This window comes from Peromyscus leucopus, chromosome 11, assembly GCF_004664715.2.
Source record: "Peromyscus leucopus breed LL Stock chromosome 11, UCI_PerLeu_2.1, whole genome shotgun sequence".
Lineage (NCBI taxonomy): Eukaryota > Metazoa > Chordata > Mammalia > Rodentia > Cricetidae > Peromyscus > Peromyscus leucopus.
The window spans coordinates 20,526,586-20,543,914 of NC_051072.1; the positions used below are offsets into that span (position 1 = coordinate 20,526,586).

The 17,329-nt window shown below is 45.4% G+C and overlaps 1 protein-coding gene across 1 annotated transcript in view; it reads right to left on the reverse strand.

The window, feature by feature from the left end:
• Golph3 (golgi phosphoprotein 3) overlaps positions 1–15,862 on the reverse strand; it is a 32,624-nt gene extending 16,762 nt beyond the window's left edge. The window contains exon 1 of the mRNA XM_028884411.2: positions 15,344–15,862. Within this exon, the coding sequence (XP_028740244.1) occupies positions 15,344–15,568 (225 nt within the window). The 5' untranslated portion in view covers positions 15,569–15,862. The remainder of the gene's footprint in view (positions 1–15,343) is intronic.
• Between the last annotated feature and the right edge of the window lie 1,467 nt (positions 15,863–17,329).

The following is a 17,329-nucleotide window of genomic DNA, read 5'->3' on the forward strand; positions in this document are numbered from 1 at the left end:
AAGGCAGAACAGAAAGTCAATAAAAAGACAGACACACAGGAAATAGTTCTCTTTCTGAGGAAAGAACGGCAGTTGCAGCAAAGGATAAGAAAGGGTTTTAGTCTCAGCTCTCAGCTCCTGCTCTGACCTCTTGGGCTTTTAACTCTGCAATTTGGCTCTTATTCATTTAATAAGACCGCTACATCTACAAGTACTGGCTTATCAGATAGCTGTTGATGAAGCACCAGCAACTGCCAGAGAGACCAATGGGCTGTAAGACAGTGCCTCTCACCACCTCATTCATCCTATACAAGATAACTCAGACTGAGTTCAGTCAGAGGAACTTTAAGATTGGGAAGGACAGACATTCCACAAGGATCCAGAATAGGACAAAGCATACAACAGAGCATGTCAGAGATACTGTGCTGGTCAGGTGAGATGCCAGCAAACCTAAAACAGGCCCATGCAAAGTCCCAGCATGTGCAGCTCACCACACTGTCCAGCTGTCTTTAATAACTACCAATGCCCTGATAGACAGCAACTTTCTAACAGAGCTAATGGGCTGCATCCTCCCAGCTGACCAGTCCTCTGCTGTTGCCATGGGTCCTCAGGGTCCCAGCCAAACGCAAGCGGCCAATCTTTAAGGTGAACCTCATAATGTTGTATAAAACTAAAGTGAAACTGGCCAGGTGTGCGCACCTTTAATCCCAGCACTGGGAGACGGAGACAGGTGGATTTCTGTGAGTTCAAGGCCAGCTTGGTCTACAAAGTGAGTTCCAGGACTGCCAGGACTACAGAGAAACCCTGTCTCGAAAAACCAAAAAAGAAAAAGGAAAGGAAGGGGGAAAAAGGAAAGAAAGAAAACCACTAAAGTGAAATAAACCGTCTTTCTCATTCTGTGTACCACTCTGCAAGGAGTCCGGCAGAAAGAACTGTATAGTAACAAATGAGGCAAGGGAACATATTCCAAAGACACAATCATCCCCACCACGGGTAGTTTCATGGTCAACATTAGAAGACAAGACTGCACTGCACAAGATGGCCTCCAACGCCGATTTTCCTCGGTAATGACCATGACTGGCGTGGATCTCCAACGGCCTGCTTTCTTTCCTCTCCAGTGGCTTGACTTGAGTGGGAATGGTGGCACCGTTTACTGAGCCCTCAAAGGTACCAACAACGAGAAAAGCCCTCTCCATTACAGTGAAAAGGTTACTTCTTAGTCCAGATCTCTTTCTTAAGAAGGAACTTAAGAGCTGGCAACTCACAATGAAATACAATGTAAACATACTCTGTAAGCCTTCTAAGAGGGATACAACAACCAGATGCTGTAAGATTTTTCATGTATTATACAAACATATACAATACGGAAAAGTGTCCTTAATCCATATTTTACATAAAATACAAAGTAAGATAAAATGAAATATGACCTGAATTTACAATAGTATGAAAACATGAGTACAGGTCTGTACTTTAAAGCTTTAATTGTTACTTCACGTGTGAGAGTTTTCACATGCAAGTACATGTGTGCACTATGTGTGCTTTGTGCCTGATGAGGCCTGAATTGGAGTCACAGGTGGTTGTGAACGGCCATGTGGGTGCTGGGAACCTAACCGAGGTCCTCTGGAAGAGCAGTAACTAAGGTTCCATTTCTTTTCTTTTGTTCCTCCTTCCCTTCCCTCCCTCCCCTCTTTTTAATGTGCATGTCCTAATCCCAGCACTCAGTAGGCAGAGGCAGGCAGAGTTCAAGACCAGCCTGGTCTACACAGAAAATTAGGCCAGCCAGGGTAACATAGAGAGACCTTGTCTCAATTTTAAAGAAACAAAGGAGGGGCAAAAAGAAGAAATGCAAATTCGTTGGCACAGTTCTATAGAACGTAAGTTACATTACTTTTTTTAGTACATGGTATTCTGTATGCACAAAAACACTGATCTTGTCACTTATTATAGTAAAACAAGAAAACAATCTAAAAGTAAATAAAAATAAATTCAGCATCTGCCAAACTTTTTGCTATTGGATCACTTATATTTACTGCATGCAGGTAACAACTTGCCAAATATTATAACTGTCTAGGAACCAGGTTTTTAAGTCCTAATACAGCAGAGTTGAGGAGATGGAACAGTGGCTAAGAGCTCTTTCCAGAGGACTTGAGTTTGGTCCCCAGCTACCTACTACAATCAAGTCACTTACAACTAACTCTAGTTCCAAGACTATTCAACACTGGTAGCCTACCAAAGGTACCTGGACTCAACATAGAACATACAGACACACACATTTAAAAATAAGGGCCAGGTGTGGGGTAGTCACTTCTTTAATCACAGAACTATGACAACAGAGTAAGGTGGGCCTCTGTGACTCCTGGGCCAGCCTGGTCTATATAGCAAGTTCTAAGACAGCCAGAGTTACAAAGTGAAACTGTTTCAGAGTAGCCTTGGCTTCTTTTTCTTTGCCCTAGGAACAGCTCTCCTGCCTTGGTTCCTCACCCCCTAAAATACAATAATGCCTTCTTCTAGTTCACCTCTTCAGGCTCCGTGGTGTCTGCAGTGCTACTGACCTGATCAGAGACACAGTGAGAGCCTGGGCAGCTTGACGGTCCCGCGTCCTCTGGCCTCAACTCATCCCTTAGCCACAGCTTCCAAACCAGCAAGCACCACCATTTCAAGGGACATCAACACATGTTCACTGGGAAGGGGGCTCCACAGGGCTGGTGTGGGGACTGTTTGGGGAACCTCAAACAGCAGCTCTTCTCCTCTGTCTGAACTCTGCCTTCTCAGAGGCCACGGCTCGTTTGCCTTATGTTAGCCCTTGGCATCCTCCTCTCCATGAGAAAGACGCAGCTGTCTCCACTTCCCCTCCTATAGTCCTTCCTTTCTCCCATGTCTCGCCTGCCCTGGTATGTCCTTTTTTCTGTACCTACGTCTGGGGAAAGTGGCTCGCTTAAGGACTGCCAGAGAGGAGACAAATGAATACTGTATTTACAGGGGCAGGAGTGGGGGTAAATAAAGACATCGTTTTAATGATCCTAGTGCAAAGATTACAAAATTGGAAAAGCAATTCATTTTTATATAAGCATGCAAATATGTATTTTTTCACACACGCATCATGACCCACTTTTTAAGTAGCTGAGAAAACTATTAGTAGTAGTAACAGCTGACAGTAATGGCTACTTTCACTTTAGACTTTTCTGTACACATCAGAGAAAATGGAGCAAGGAAAAAAAAAGACTAGTTATTCAAACTCACAAGGTAATAATTAAGACGCTATCAGTAATATGATAAAGGCAAAGTATTAAAAACACTAAAAATGTGCAACTGGCATACCAACTTCCAGTTTCTCAAAGCCAACGCAGACCTCTGAATATAGGCTCTCATCACTAAGCCTGGCTCTTCCAATCCTTTGGATCGCAAACAGCATTTCTCTACTGGGCCCAAGTCACAAATTCATTCCCACACAGCCTCCTCTAATTTTTTCTTCACTATAACTATCATAATTTTTAGTTACACACATGCACACACATCTTTGTATATTTATGCATCTGTCTCCCTTAGCACAGTACCTAACATAAAGCAATTACCATAAGTAGAATTTTGAGTGGATTTTTTTTTTTTTTTTTTTTGTTTTTTCGAGACAGGGTTTCTCTGCGTAGTTTTGCGCCTTTCCTGGAGCTCACTTGGTAGCCCAGGCTGGCCTCGAACTCACAGCGATCCGCCTGGCTCTGCCTCCCGAGTGCTGGGATTAAAGGCGTGTGCCACCACCGCCCGGCAAGTGGATTTTTTTTTAAATTCCTTTCAGTACTAAGGAGTGTCACACACACCAGGCAAGAGTCTTTATCATGGAGACACTCTCCCCAGATGCTAAGATTTTATTTTGAGTGTGTGCGTGAATGTATACACCTGAGGAGGCCAGAAGAGGGTGTCCGATTCCCTGGGGTTGGAGTTACAGGCAATGTTGAACTTGAAACTCAACTCTAGAAAAGGAGCAAGCACCCTTAACTGCTGAGCTATGTTTCCAGGCCCATTTTTTATTTTTTGGTAACCTATACTTTCCTAAATATAGACTATTTGTATTTTGTTTAAAAGGCATATTTCTACCATACTCATGCCTTAAACTCAATCCAGCCATCTTATTTCCTTTCTCCCATAAGCTATAGTGATAATAAAATCTTAGTTGTGTTTTTTTATTTATCGTTTGAGTCATTGCATGCATGTGGTGTAGACATAAACCCAAGTCAAAATACCCATATATGTATGTATGTGTGTGTATATATACATATATGCATATTAAATGTATCTTTTAATCTTCACCCAAGACTGGCACCAAATTTCACAAGTTCCAATAATTTCAGGCCAGTGAGACGGTTGTTTGCAAACCTGATACCCTGGGACTCACAAGGTGAAGAGAACCATTTTCACAAGTTGTAATCTGACCTCTAAATGTTCACCATGATGCACATGTACATGCACACACAGAAATAACTGTAAACATTTTTAGTAATTCCAAGACACCCCCCCCAATGATTTTGGTGTCTCCAGTTTTTCCACTCCTTTCTACACACACTTTTAAAAATCCTATTTATAGTATTATTATTGTCTTTAAAGCCCACTACTGCTTCTAATATCAATCCCAGCTTTTTACCATCCTGTGCCAATAATTTTCATGTTCCTTGTTATACATAATGTCCATCACTTATTTTGACACAATTTTTATTTGCGGTTGAGTAAAACTGCTTATTTTCAGAAGAATAAGCCTTCTCATATAGGCTTCCTGTGTATCCTGTCTAAAATGTTTGTTTCCGGTCTGTTTCGACACAGTTCGCTGTGCTCAAGTATCTCCAAGCACAGAAGCACAGAGCACCTGAATCCTAAAACACTTGAGAGCCTGAAGCAGAGGACCACTTGAATCAAGGAGTTTGGGACTAGCCTGCACTTCACTGTCTCAAATAAGACAAAGAGGAGGAGCTAAGAATGCAGTTCCATGAAAGAAACTCTGGTATGTTAATGCCCTGGGTTCAATCCTCAGCATTGTAAAAAAAAAAAAAAAAAAAAAAAATTAAGAAATATGGAAATAGGGGCTGGAGAGATGGCTCAGGTGTTAAGAGCACTGGCTGCTCTTCCAGACGTCCTAAGTTTAATTCCCAGCAACTGTATGGTGGCTCATGACCATCTATAATAGGATCTGATGCCTCTTCTGGTGTGCAGGCATACATGCAAAGCATTCGAATATAAAATATAAATAAATAAAAATTCTAAAAAAGAAATATGGAAATAGAAAAAAACTGAGGACTGGAAAGATGTCTCAGGGCATAGCACTGCTTGCTATGAAAGCATGAGCATGCCAGTTCAAATATCTAGGACCCAAAGGCCGGATGTGCCTGCAACCTTAGCACAGGTGGATCCGGGGAGCTTGGTGGCCAGCCAGATTACACCATATGCCCCTCCCTACCACACACACAAATTACATTAACTTTTACAATTATTTGAGAGTATAATACAATTACATCATCTCCCCCTTTCCTTTTCCTCCCTACAAACCTCCCATATACCTCTCCTTGCTCTTTCACATGCATAGCCTTTTTTCATTACTCATTGTTACTTACAGGAGCAGGGATAGAGATTTTGCTCCATTGGGAGATTTGCCTATCCCCAGCATGGCAAAAGCCAAGAATGGTGGAGAACAGGTGCAATCCCAATCTCCAGAAGTGGAGGCAGAAGGAGCACATGTTCAAGGACCTCCTCAGCTACACAGAGCTGGAAACCAGCCTGGGCTACCTGAGACCCTGTCTCAGAAATAAACAGTGGGTAAAAGCGCTTGCCGCCCAAGACCTGATCCCCCAAGTTTGATCCCCAGAACCACATAATGGAAGAAAAGCACCACTCCCACAAGCTGTCCTCTGCCCTGCTTTCAGTCAGGGGCCATGTGCTGCACACCCCACACAAATAAATATAGAAGATGTTGTCTTAAATAATGTTTTAAGGTTGTAGAATCCTGGCCTAATCACCTTGTGTGAAGATTCTGGCCTTGAAGGTAGCAAGGATTACTTTCTTCCCCCCCAAAAAAACAAAAAACAAAAAGGCACCACGAAGAAGAAATAGAAAATCCAAATGTGGGAAGAACTGATTACAAGGGCAGAAGAGGCCGGACATTGGCGAGCTTTCTTCTAGAACCAGAAGACATAAGCAAACAAGCCTCACTGGTGCCAACTACACCTGGCTCTTAGTACAGCACAGCTGTCAAAGTCACTGACTTCGGAAGTCTGGGGGCCGACTATCTATCTATCTCAGGAGAGAGAGCAGTGTTCTAGAGAAGAGAAAGTATGAAAACAATCACAGACTCTGGGCTTACATTAGGGAAAGGAAACCAAACAGACTTCAGGTTTCCAGATTCCCTGGCCCAGATGGTCTGGGATTACAAAACGGGGGTGGGGGTGCTTTATGCACACTTCACACAATGCAAGTGCAGTGAAAAGGCACAGATAATTAGTGGATATCTGCCTCATTCAGTTACTTATCCAGTCCAGGAGGGTCAGGAATAACAGCAATGATGGAGGCTGGGCTAAGTGGTAGAGCACTGGCCTAGCATGCTCAAGGCCAAACTTTGATCCCCAGCACTGGAAGGGGAGAGGGAGGAAGAGGGAATGTCAAGCATCAGTCAACAACATTTTCTAGCCTAAGTCACAGAACAGCCCTTAAGTCTTATAACAAGTTAGGGGGCAGACCACAAGCAGAGGTCTGTTTTGCCCAGGAAACAAAGAGGTCTAAGAATTCAAAACATTTAGTTTAGCTCTCCCAACTGGGAGTCAAAAAAGGCAAGGCTGTAAGTCAAAACCATGGGTAGTTTGTGTTGGTTAGGTTTTTTTTTTTTTTTTTTTCCCTAACTTGACACAAACTAGAGTCACCAGAGGAGAGCCTAAATTGAGAAAAAGCCACCATAAGATTAGCCTATAAGCAAGCCTATAGGGTTTTGTTTTGTTGGTTTTTATTAATTGATGATTTATGTGGGAGGGCCTAGCCCACTGTGGGTGGTAGCACCCCTGAGCAGGCGGTCTTGGGATGTGTAAGAAAGCAAACTGAGCAAGTCATGAGGAACAGCATCCACAATGGGCTCTGCTTCAATCCCTGCCTCCATTTTCTTCCCTTAGTGACGGACTACAACTGTAAATTGAAATCAACCCTTTCCTCTCTAAGCTGCCTTCGGTGATGGTGTTTATCACAGCAGCAGAACTGTAACTAGGGCAATAGTCTGTGACTCCCAATCTGAGACTTGCTCCCTAGTCCCTAGTCTCCTCCCTCTATTTCCTCTAAAGTCAGTATCCAATCACACTGGAATTATCTGGAGATCTGTCTCCTATGTAGACTGAATGTCCCTTAAAATTTAAAAAAAAAATCTGAAACATCAGCAAAGGGGCTGACACACGGGTTCCATATTTGGATTAACTGGGAATATAAATACCAGTCAAACCTGTTTTAATCTCAGAAATCTCAAATCCTATTCAATGATCAACTAAAATTCATGTAATTTCTGGTTGTTTTGTTTCTCAAGACAGAGTTTCTCTGTGTAGCCCTGGCTGTCCTGGAACTTGCTCTGTAGACCAGGATGGCCTCAAATTCACAGAGATCCGCCTCCTGAGTGCTGGGAGGATTTGGGGTTTGTTTATTTGTTTGTTTGATGGTATAAAACTATTTAACACTGTATTTAAGAAACCGGAATGAGGGGTTTGGAGATAGCTCGGCAATTAAGGCCCGTGTTTTGCAGAAGACCCAGGTTCGGTTCCTAGCAGCCACACGCTGGCTCACAGGGAATCGGACACCCTCCTCCTCTGATGCCGCAGGGCATGCACATGCTGCGCATACAGGAGTGCAGTCAGAACACTGTTACACGTGGACCTTTAAACACAAAAGAAAGGAAATGGAGCGCGGCAGGAGCTGTCGCTTAGAGGTAGAACCCTTAAGAATACAGCAGACACACGGCCCCAAGTTCAGTCCCAAGAAAGGGATCCCATGACAGTGACCACCAGGTGCTGGCATGTAAGCCTTCAATCTGTAGTCTTTCTCAAAAAGCCAGGAGTGGACAGGTACAGGTTATCTTCACATGGTCTACAATTAAAATTTTAACTCATCATTTTCTACAGTTTATATGCTAAGGTGTTCCTCAACCTACTAATCTCAGTTAAATTCTGTTATAAATAAAATTCCTCTCAATACAGTTTGTTGTTCTTTGAAAGGAAGGAGTTCACTGTGTTGCACAGACTGGCCTCCAACTGCAGAAATCAGCAGTCCCCTTGAATCGGCCTCCCAAGTTGTCAGGGACATATGTCCCCCCCACCGACCCTTCCTAGGGCTAGGGATGTAGCTCAGATCATGCAGGTAGGCTGCCAAGGCCCTGGATGACAACCTCACCACATACACAAAACAAAAAACAAACACACAAGCAAAAAACGTTTCTAAAGTGATGTAAGTGCAAACGTGTAAGATTTTTTCACTGTCTCTGGACCAGTTTTCATCATGCCCACTATCTCTTCCCTCATGAAATAGAAGATGAACTATACTCCATATTTACATGCTGGATGTCTAAGCTTTAAACATGAAAAGAGTTTTTCCAGCACTACCTTCAAGACCAGTGTTCATTCTCTTGGGAATGAGTTTACCTGCATTAAGTGTAGTGCTTACTTAGAATGTTTACTGAGTCACGGACACGGGTCAAGGTGAGACAGTCAACTGTAGAAGCCAAATTTCTACACTACATCTGCTTCTGTTGACAACAACTGAACAACTTCTCTAACAAAGCAAGTGAACCAAATACAACTTACTAAGTTTAAAATGAATTAACTTTAGGGATGGCTATGTAGTTTGGCTGCGGAGTGCTGCTTGTTTAACAGGCGCCAGGCCCTGGGTCAAATCCCCAGCACCGTCAGAACACTGAGAGGAAAGACAGTGCTATTGAAATGTTTGCTGTCCCTGTCTCGTGTGTGCGCGCGTGTGTGCGTGCGTGTGCATGTGTGTGTGTGTGTGTGTGTGTGTGTGTGTGTGTATGTGTGTGTATGTGTGCATCCATACACGAATGTGATTGGGCCAGCTTGTGTAGTCCCCGGACCAACCTCAGATATCAGGGCTTGCTTTCTACCATTCAGATTTCACTACATGTACCTCCCCGCTCCCCCAAAGGATACAACACTGACACACACCACTTCACTCTAGGCCAGAGCACCACTTGCTGGAGTTGGCTCTGTCCTGTCATGTAGGTCCCTGTGATCAAACTCAGGCTTGGTGGCAAACACCTTTATCAGGTGGAGCCATCTTCACTGGACCCCTTCCCACCTTTCTTGAGACAAGGTCTTGCGTTATTCATTGGGGCACACACCAGGCTAGTTAGCCTGGAAGCTTCCTGGGATTCTCCTGTCTCCAGCAGCCATCTTGGTTCAGGAGCATTAAAATTCCAGAAGGGCCTTGCCCAGACCCAGCTTTCGGAGCGCTCTGGTTATCCGAACTGAGATCCTCCACTGGAACAGCCCGCACTTAAGCCTCTGAGCCATCTCCCAGCCCTATTAGTTGTACTGTAACTCTAATGTTTATGAAACAAGAAGAGAAATATCCTGTTTTCTTTTTTTAAGTCTGTATGTGTGTTAGTGCATGCTACATCATAACACTGTAGTGTATACACAAGGTTACATTGCAAAAGTACAGTACACTAACAGGCTGCAATCTCTCCAGCTTATTTTTCATATAGGCTATAAATTTCATACTTGGCTTAAAAAAAGAGATGAAAATTCAAACCCTTCAAAAACATCAAGGGGGATATAATTTAGTATTAGAAAAGGGAATATAATTAGTATATCGTATTAGTATCATAAAATTCAAACTTCTTTTATTAGATTTTCAATTACTACAAACTTTTACATCTTGAAGTTCTGAAAACATGCTGAATAGACTTGAGAGTAGAGTAGGTTATACAATAATTACATATAGAGAGAGGAAATTTTGTTCCTAAGGAAACAGTTCTACATCTTGGTAAGTACTGTATTCCTAAGAGTCATTTCAAAAGGAACTCATCTTTGGACACAGTGTGAAAAGCACACGAAGTCACTTCCATCTTTTAAACTTCCAAGCTAAGTTTGGCAGCACGCCCTGTCATCTCAATCCTGGGGAGGAGGGAGGGCAGGATCACCAATTCAGGAATAGACCTCAGATTCAAGAACTGCCCAGGCTATAGTGTCAATTTGAGGTCTGCCAACTTACCATCTTTTCTCTAAATAACCACACCTAATCACCACTTACTTTTCAAGAGTTACTGCAGTAGAGTTCTTAAAAGCATTAGACATGCTTTCTTTTTTTTCTTTTTTTTTTTTTTTTCCAAGACAGGGTTTCTCTGTGTAGCTTTGTGCCTTTCCTGGGACTCACTTGGTAGCCCAGGCTGGCCTCGAACTCACAGAGATCCGCCTGGCTCTGCCTCCCGAGTGCTGGGATTAAAGGCGTGCACCACCAACGCCCGGCTTAGACATGCTTTCTTTAAAGGAGATGTTACTAAAGACTTTTAAAACTTAGAAAAATCAGGTGACTGAAAAAAATAAAACCATACTAGAAAAAGACATCATGAGTAGACCAGAAGAAAACTCAAAGAGCCATGTTAGAGAACATGACACACACAAGAACACTGATCTGAAAAAGTCTCCAGAATATCACCACCGTGACCCCTCAGCCTACTACTCTTCCCTTTGAAGACTCCAGGAGACCAAGTGAATGGACAGGTCTAACTACAGCACAAAAGAACAGAAGACACTTGAAGACGACACTATCCTAAAGCTGTCAGTAGCCCTAACATTTGGGAGGTAGAGGCAGGAGGATCCAGAGAGGGTTCAAGGAAACAAAAAGAAGCAATCCTAGCCGGGTGTGACAGCACACGAATCTAATCCCAGCACTCACTTGGGAGGCAGAAGGATCTCTGTGAAGACAGCGAGGACTATGTAGAGAGACCACCCTGCCTCAAGAAGAAAGGGGAGGGGAGGGGAGGGAGAGGAGGAAGGGGGGAGAGAGAGAGAGAGAGAGAGAGAGAGAGAGAGAGAGAGAGAGAGAGAGAGAGAGAGAGAGAGAGAAGCAACAATTCTGGGGCTAAAAACAATGGAGAATCCCACCCCCTCCCCTAGCAAGACAAAATGGGGCAAGTGTTAACAGTAAGTGGCACAAAAGTATGATCCCAAGCATTTTCCCACTGTGTGCACGTGTGCGTGCAGGTGTGAATGCATACACAATCATGTAGAGGTCAGAGGTCAACGGCAGTGCCGCCTTCAGGTGCCAACCACCTGGTTTAAGCCGATGGTCTCAGCCTGGTCTGGAGCTGGTTGAGGAGCTCCCTTGAGCCACTTGTCTCTGCCTCAGCTTGTGACAGACACCACTCCCAGCTTTCAGTTTTTCACACTGAGTGCTGGGGAGCAAACAGGGCCTTTGTGTGGCAAGCACTCTACCCACACCGCTATCTCCCCAGCCCCCATACTCCAGATTAAATAGTCATTTAAAATAGTCAAATTGGGGCTGGAGAGGTAGCTCGGTGGTTAAGAGCACTGGCAGCTACTCTTCTAGAAGACCCGGGTTCAATTTTAAGTGCCCACATGGCATCTTCCAATCACCTGTAACTCTATAATTCCAGGAGATCCGATGCCCTCTTCTGGACTCCTCAGACATCAAGAACACACACTAGGTGCACATCCACACAAACATGTGGGCAAAACACTCACTCATAAAATAAAATACATAAAATAAAAATAAGTAAATCTTGCCGGGCGGCGGCGGCACACTCCTTTAATCCTAGCACTCGGGAGGCAGAGCCAGGCGGATCTCTGTGAGTTCAAGGCCAGCCTGGACTACCAAGTGAGTCCCAGGAAAGGCACAAAGCTACACAGAGAAACCCTGTCTAGAAAAACAAAACAAACAAACAAAAAAAGTAAATCTTTACATAGGTAAGTAAATGAAATGATCAAATCCAACCTCAAGTATTTAGATCTGTCACCAATAAAGTGATTCAAAAGTTCTTATTTAAGGGGTCAGTGTTACAGTTACTGGTGCTACAGTATGTGTGAGACCCTTGAGTTTAATCTTCTAAAACCAGAGAAAAAATTGTTTTAATATAACGTTTTGGTTATTTAAGATAATTCTTACTGAAGTATCCTGAAACTACTCTAGTGGAGGCATCTATGGAAAAATCACAGATAAATCACGGAAAGAAAAATACCTACCCACTTGCCCTGCCCTACCCCATACCATCCAAAGAAATCTTGCTAATCAATTAATTTGACTTCACGGTGAACCTTTGTGACATCCTAGCAGTGGTCTCTATCAGTCACTGACACTTCACTCAGAATAACTACCAGAACCCTTTAAAGGGCCCCAGGTAAGGGTGTTTCAAGGAAAGAAAAAACCTGAAATGCCAACTTGAATTTAAAAAAAAAAAAAACTGATTGTCAGGACTGAATTAAAAAAAGAAGACATGACTGCTCCTAGGTAACGGCTGTGAAATGGGTTTATTGTAGATTCAAGGGAGAAAACAGCCAGAGGCATGTATGTGAAAGGGTCCAGACTAAACCTGGCCAGTGAGGGAGGTGATGGGGCCCTGAGAGAGGAACCAGACCCAAAAGGCTGGGAGTGAGCCAGGAGACAGAAAGAGACCAAGTAGCCAAAATGGTTGGGTTACACAGGAAAAGCAGCTAGGGAAGGGCAGTGAAGCTCAGGGGTTAGAGAGGCTGAGGGTAGGGACTGGATGAGAAGTCCGGAGAGGAGCCAGGACGCTATACCAGGTATCAGCAATGCTCAGAGTGCCAGGTGGCCAGCATACGCTTTGACAGGCACACCAGTTAGCCATCTGTCCTAAGTGTGAGACCTAACAAGGTCTTTAAACAAATTCCATGTAAGTAATCTGAAGCCAACTGCTTCTCATGTAGCCCAGGCTGGCCTCCAACTTACTGTGTAGGTGAAGATGACCCCGGAGCTTCTGATACTCTGGCCACCCAAGAGCTGGGATTATAGGCATGACCCACCAAGCTGCTGGTACAGAGCTGGGACTCCCATTCAGAACTTCCTGCAACTCACTCTACCTACGAAGCTATATTCCCGGCCCCTAGAACTTTAGTTAATAACAAATTTACAGACTGAAATCTAACACAGGCTGAAGTGCCTAGGAACAAGGGAAGAAAAACTCCTAGCCCTTGAAAAGTGTATAAACCATGCCTATGATTCTAGCACTAGGGAAACAGAGGCAGGAAACCAGGAGTTGGAAGCCAGTCTCCACTACACACCAAGACCCTATCTTTAAAAAAAAAAAAAAAAAAAAAAAAAAAAGCCAAGGGGGACCCTCCCAAAAAAGAATGGATGACTAGTTTCTAAGGACTCGTCACTAGTGTGTATACATTCGATGAGAAGAAAAAAATATATATACGGGAATCCCTAAAACCAAAAAGGCAATGCAAAATCTTAGCCTACATTTTTAAAAACAAGAGAAAAAAATGCTAAAGAGTAGCTAGTGTCTGGCTGAACCTTGGCCATGACTTATGAAGTAGACTGACTATTTACACAAAAATAACCACAAGAGATGGTTTCAACTACCTGGCATCAAAGAACTTCAATATAAAAAAAAAAACACTATGTAAATTCTGTAGTACCATTAAATTTCAACAAATTCTTTCAATTATCTTCATGGGAACCAATCACAGAAAAATAAGTGTTGACAGCTTTAGCTTAAACATTCAGAGTAATGCCTCTAAAATAAAATGTACTTTCTCTCCATTCTTCCTCAGTGTGACAATACCAAAAATAAGTTTGTGTTAAGTTTGAGCTTTACAGGGTTCTATCCACTCAGAACCAAAATGCTAACCCAGGAATGTAGTCCTCGTTTTACTTTTCTTGTATTTTCTAAAAATGTCTCATAATCTGTTCTGTTCCAGAGGGGGGCAGGAAGCAAAGAAAAAATGTACAGTACCAAGAAGCTTATTTTCTAAATCCAATATTCTCTAAATGAATACTTCTAAAATCGCATTACTACGACACTAGCATCTAGCTTTTAAATCCCAGACAAAAACAAAACACACATAATACCACCCGCTTCCCTCACTGTGGCTGTAATTCAACAGGCACTGTGCCCCCTTTACAGCCGGAGGGCCATCAGTGTCTTCAAGCTGAACGGTATTAAGGCATGTGACCATTTCCATCAAGAAATCACTTCTCCGGACAGTACCTAATATCCGGGGAACACAAACAGTCCATGGAAAAAACTCACCTTTCTGCCGCTGGTAAGTTTTGGGGATCTGGAAAACTTTTTTATAGGGATGAATTGGGTTTTTTTTTGCTCTCCTTCCTGAATTCTGAAAACTTACTTAAAAAACAAGATCCATACCTTTCTGTCTGACTCCCAAAACGTGTTGTCTAGAGTTTCCACACTGGAACGAAACAAGCTTCCGGGCCACCTCATCATACATGACTTATGAAATAGCCAAACCTGCAAGTCTGTCTTTACAAATAACTACTTTTTAAAAATGGACGGGTATGTAATAGGGTGAAACGTTATCTACAGAGTCCAGATGTTGAAAAGAGACTGTCACTAGCATTTCTTCAACTTCTGTGTAAAATTCCTGGATATCTGAGGTGCGAACGACCTTTCCAAAAGTCAGAATACAACTTGAGCCGATCTCAATCTTTGCGGCCTTTCATCAAACCGCAAACTTGGTATTCCCAGCACTTCACGACAAAGCCCTCCCTTAAAATGGCAAAACTGAGGGCGACAACGGATGAACTAACCGCAATATTAATTTGTCTCTCACTTAAACCACTTCACCCAAAAAAAGTTACTTCCTAGGTTTCATAACAATTTTGCATTGACTTTTTCAACAATACCCAGCAAAAAAAAAACTTTGCTAATTCTTAACAGCATGTCGTAACTGAAGTTTTCCATAAAAGAGGCCGGCAGCGAGTGGATCCGTGAACCTCCCCCCCCCAGGTCTTAAAACCTGTAAAAGACTCAAGAGTTGGGAGCGGCGGTACCTCCGAGTCGTTGGGTCTACCGAGCGGTCTCAGGTTGGAATTGCAACCGTTTGCAGAAGAAAGCGAGGAAGAAATGCAAAGATCGCCAACACTTCGAAAGGAAAGAGTGCTTGTGAACAGAAGAAGGAAAAAAAATCCAAGCACTCGGGGGGTCGGTACCGGGAGGATCTGGAGCGCACGGGGCCCCGCCAGAGAGAGCTGACTCCGGCACTCCTCGGGACAAGTTGATCGCTCCAGGACGCAGGGTCCCCGAGCCAGAGGGGGGGGCAGGTGCGGCCTCGGCCGGCGCCCACCTGGAGCCCGCGCCCCCTCGCCGCCAGCCACCCCGCCCGGCCCGCCGCGCCCGCACCTCTCGGTCCTTGAGGCCCAGCAGGAGCACCTCCTCCATCAGGGTCAGCCGCGTTTCCTTGGAGTCGCCCTTGTCGTCGTCGTCCTGCTCGTCGCGGCGGCCCTGCGCCTCGTCCTCGCCGCTGCCGCCGCCGCCGCCCGCCGCCCGCTCCTTGTCGGCTGCGTTCCGGGAGGCCTCGGTGCGCCGCTGCACCAGGCCCGAGCTCCGCTGGGTCAGCGAGGTCATGGCTCCGGCCGAAGCGCCCCACCGGACCGACAGGGACGCGCGGGACCGGCCGGCTCGCCCTCACGGCCCCGGCCCCGGCCGCTTCCGTGTTAATGCTCCTCGGCGCTGGGGCGATGTCCGCGGGCTGCGGGGCCGAAGGCAGGCATGAGGAGCCGAGTCTGGGCGAAGCCGGCGGGCCGGGAGTCGGCGGGGTCCACCGGGGTGCCTTCCGCCCGCGCCTGGGGCCCCCACACCGCCCAGGATCCCGAGCGGAGGCGGCGGCGGAGGAGGAGGACGAGGAGGAGGAGGCGGCGGCGACGGCGCTTCCCAATATGGCGGCGCGCGCTGACGTCACCGGAGGATGTGGCAGCGCCGGCGCGGGGCGGGGCCGGGGTGCCGGAAGCGGCGCGAGCGAGGGGCGTGGCTGGCCGCCGCCGCCGCCGCCGAGTGTCCCCGTTCGTGGGACCTGAGGCCGGCAGCGGTGACGGACCCCGCTGTCATCCTCCTCTCCCTTCTCCTTCACGGTCTGACCCTGGCGCCAGCGACCAGCAAGGCCTCTCCTGGATCTCGGAAGCCATGCAAGACCCGCTGCCCCCTTAGCGTCCCTATCCGTCCTCGGTGACAGCTCCTAAGCCACTGTGGCCCCGGGGTCCCACGACCCATAGGAAGAACTTGGATCGTGGCCTGGGGGGGGGGGACTCCCAGGCATCAAAAGAAGCCATCTACCCCCAGCTGTTTAAAAGCGTTCGTGTACTGTGTTCTAGCGTAGAGAGGTGAAACGAATTAACGAGTTGTGTTTGTGAAACTTTTTTTTTTTTATTTCCTGCCTCCAGCTGGGGCTGTAAAAGTAGCCAGGGCGCAGGAAGCACACGGTACAGTTAGGACAGCCGACCTTAGGATCGTTTTATGGCGACACTAAACCTCTTGAGTCTCATGCCACGTCTCTGTAGCCCTAAATCTCTTCCGATGTAATTACTAGGTTAAATCCTCTTGGCGTGCTTGGCAGTTTGTCTAAATCAAGTTACAAGAAAAGCTGCCAAACCCGAGACCGGTTTGGAGAAGCAGAAGGGTGGAACTTGTGAGAGAACATTATCCAGAAACGGGATCGTAGAGCCATCCACTGTTAAAATAAACAATAACCACAGGCAGTGAGTAAGCGAGGTTTGTGAGACAGATTCTTCCCCTCCATAAAATACATTGTCTCAACTCCTAAAAGGACAGACAGTAAGTCCCCGCAGGCCCTCCCACACCCCCAGCCCCAAGCGACCTTCCCTTCTTTCCTGCGAAAACAGTTTGTTCTCGGGCAATTTCTCCCATTCACATCATCTGCATCTTTTTGTTCCTTCGCCTCGCTGCTGATTCTTTGCCAAATGACTTGAAATGTTTCTTTGTATTTTAACTGATCAACTCATGAGGTTAAATCCAAAGGTACAGAGTTGTGTGTACAGGCTGTGCCTGTTCAGCTAGTTGCTTCTCTCCCTGTGGAAGTTTAAAATGTAGTAAAACGTGAACCCTCGCTGGATAGGTGGTCAGTGGGTAACAAGCTTGAGGACAACTTAGAAACTGGCTCTGGGGCGACAGACACATTCCTGGAGGTTTCCTGACCCATGAGTTGAGCCTAGCCGAGTGGCCAAGCCCCTAGGTTCAGGTAAGAAACCTTGTCTCGGAAACAATGTGAGGCCGGAGGGGAGTGAGTAAGCTACTTCCTGATGCTAGTAGCATAAGGACCAAACTTCAAATCCCAGCATTCTTGGGCACAACAATGCATTCCGTAATACCAGC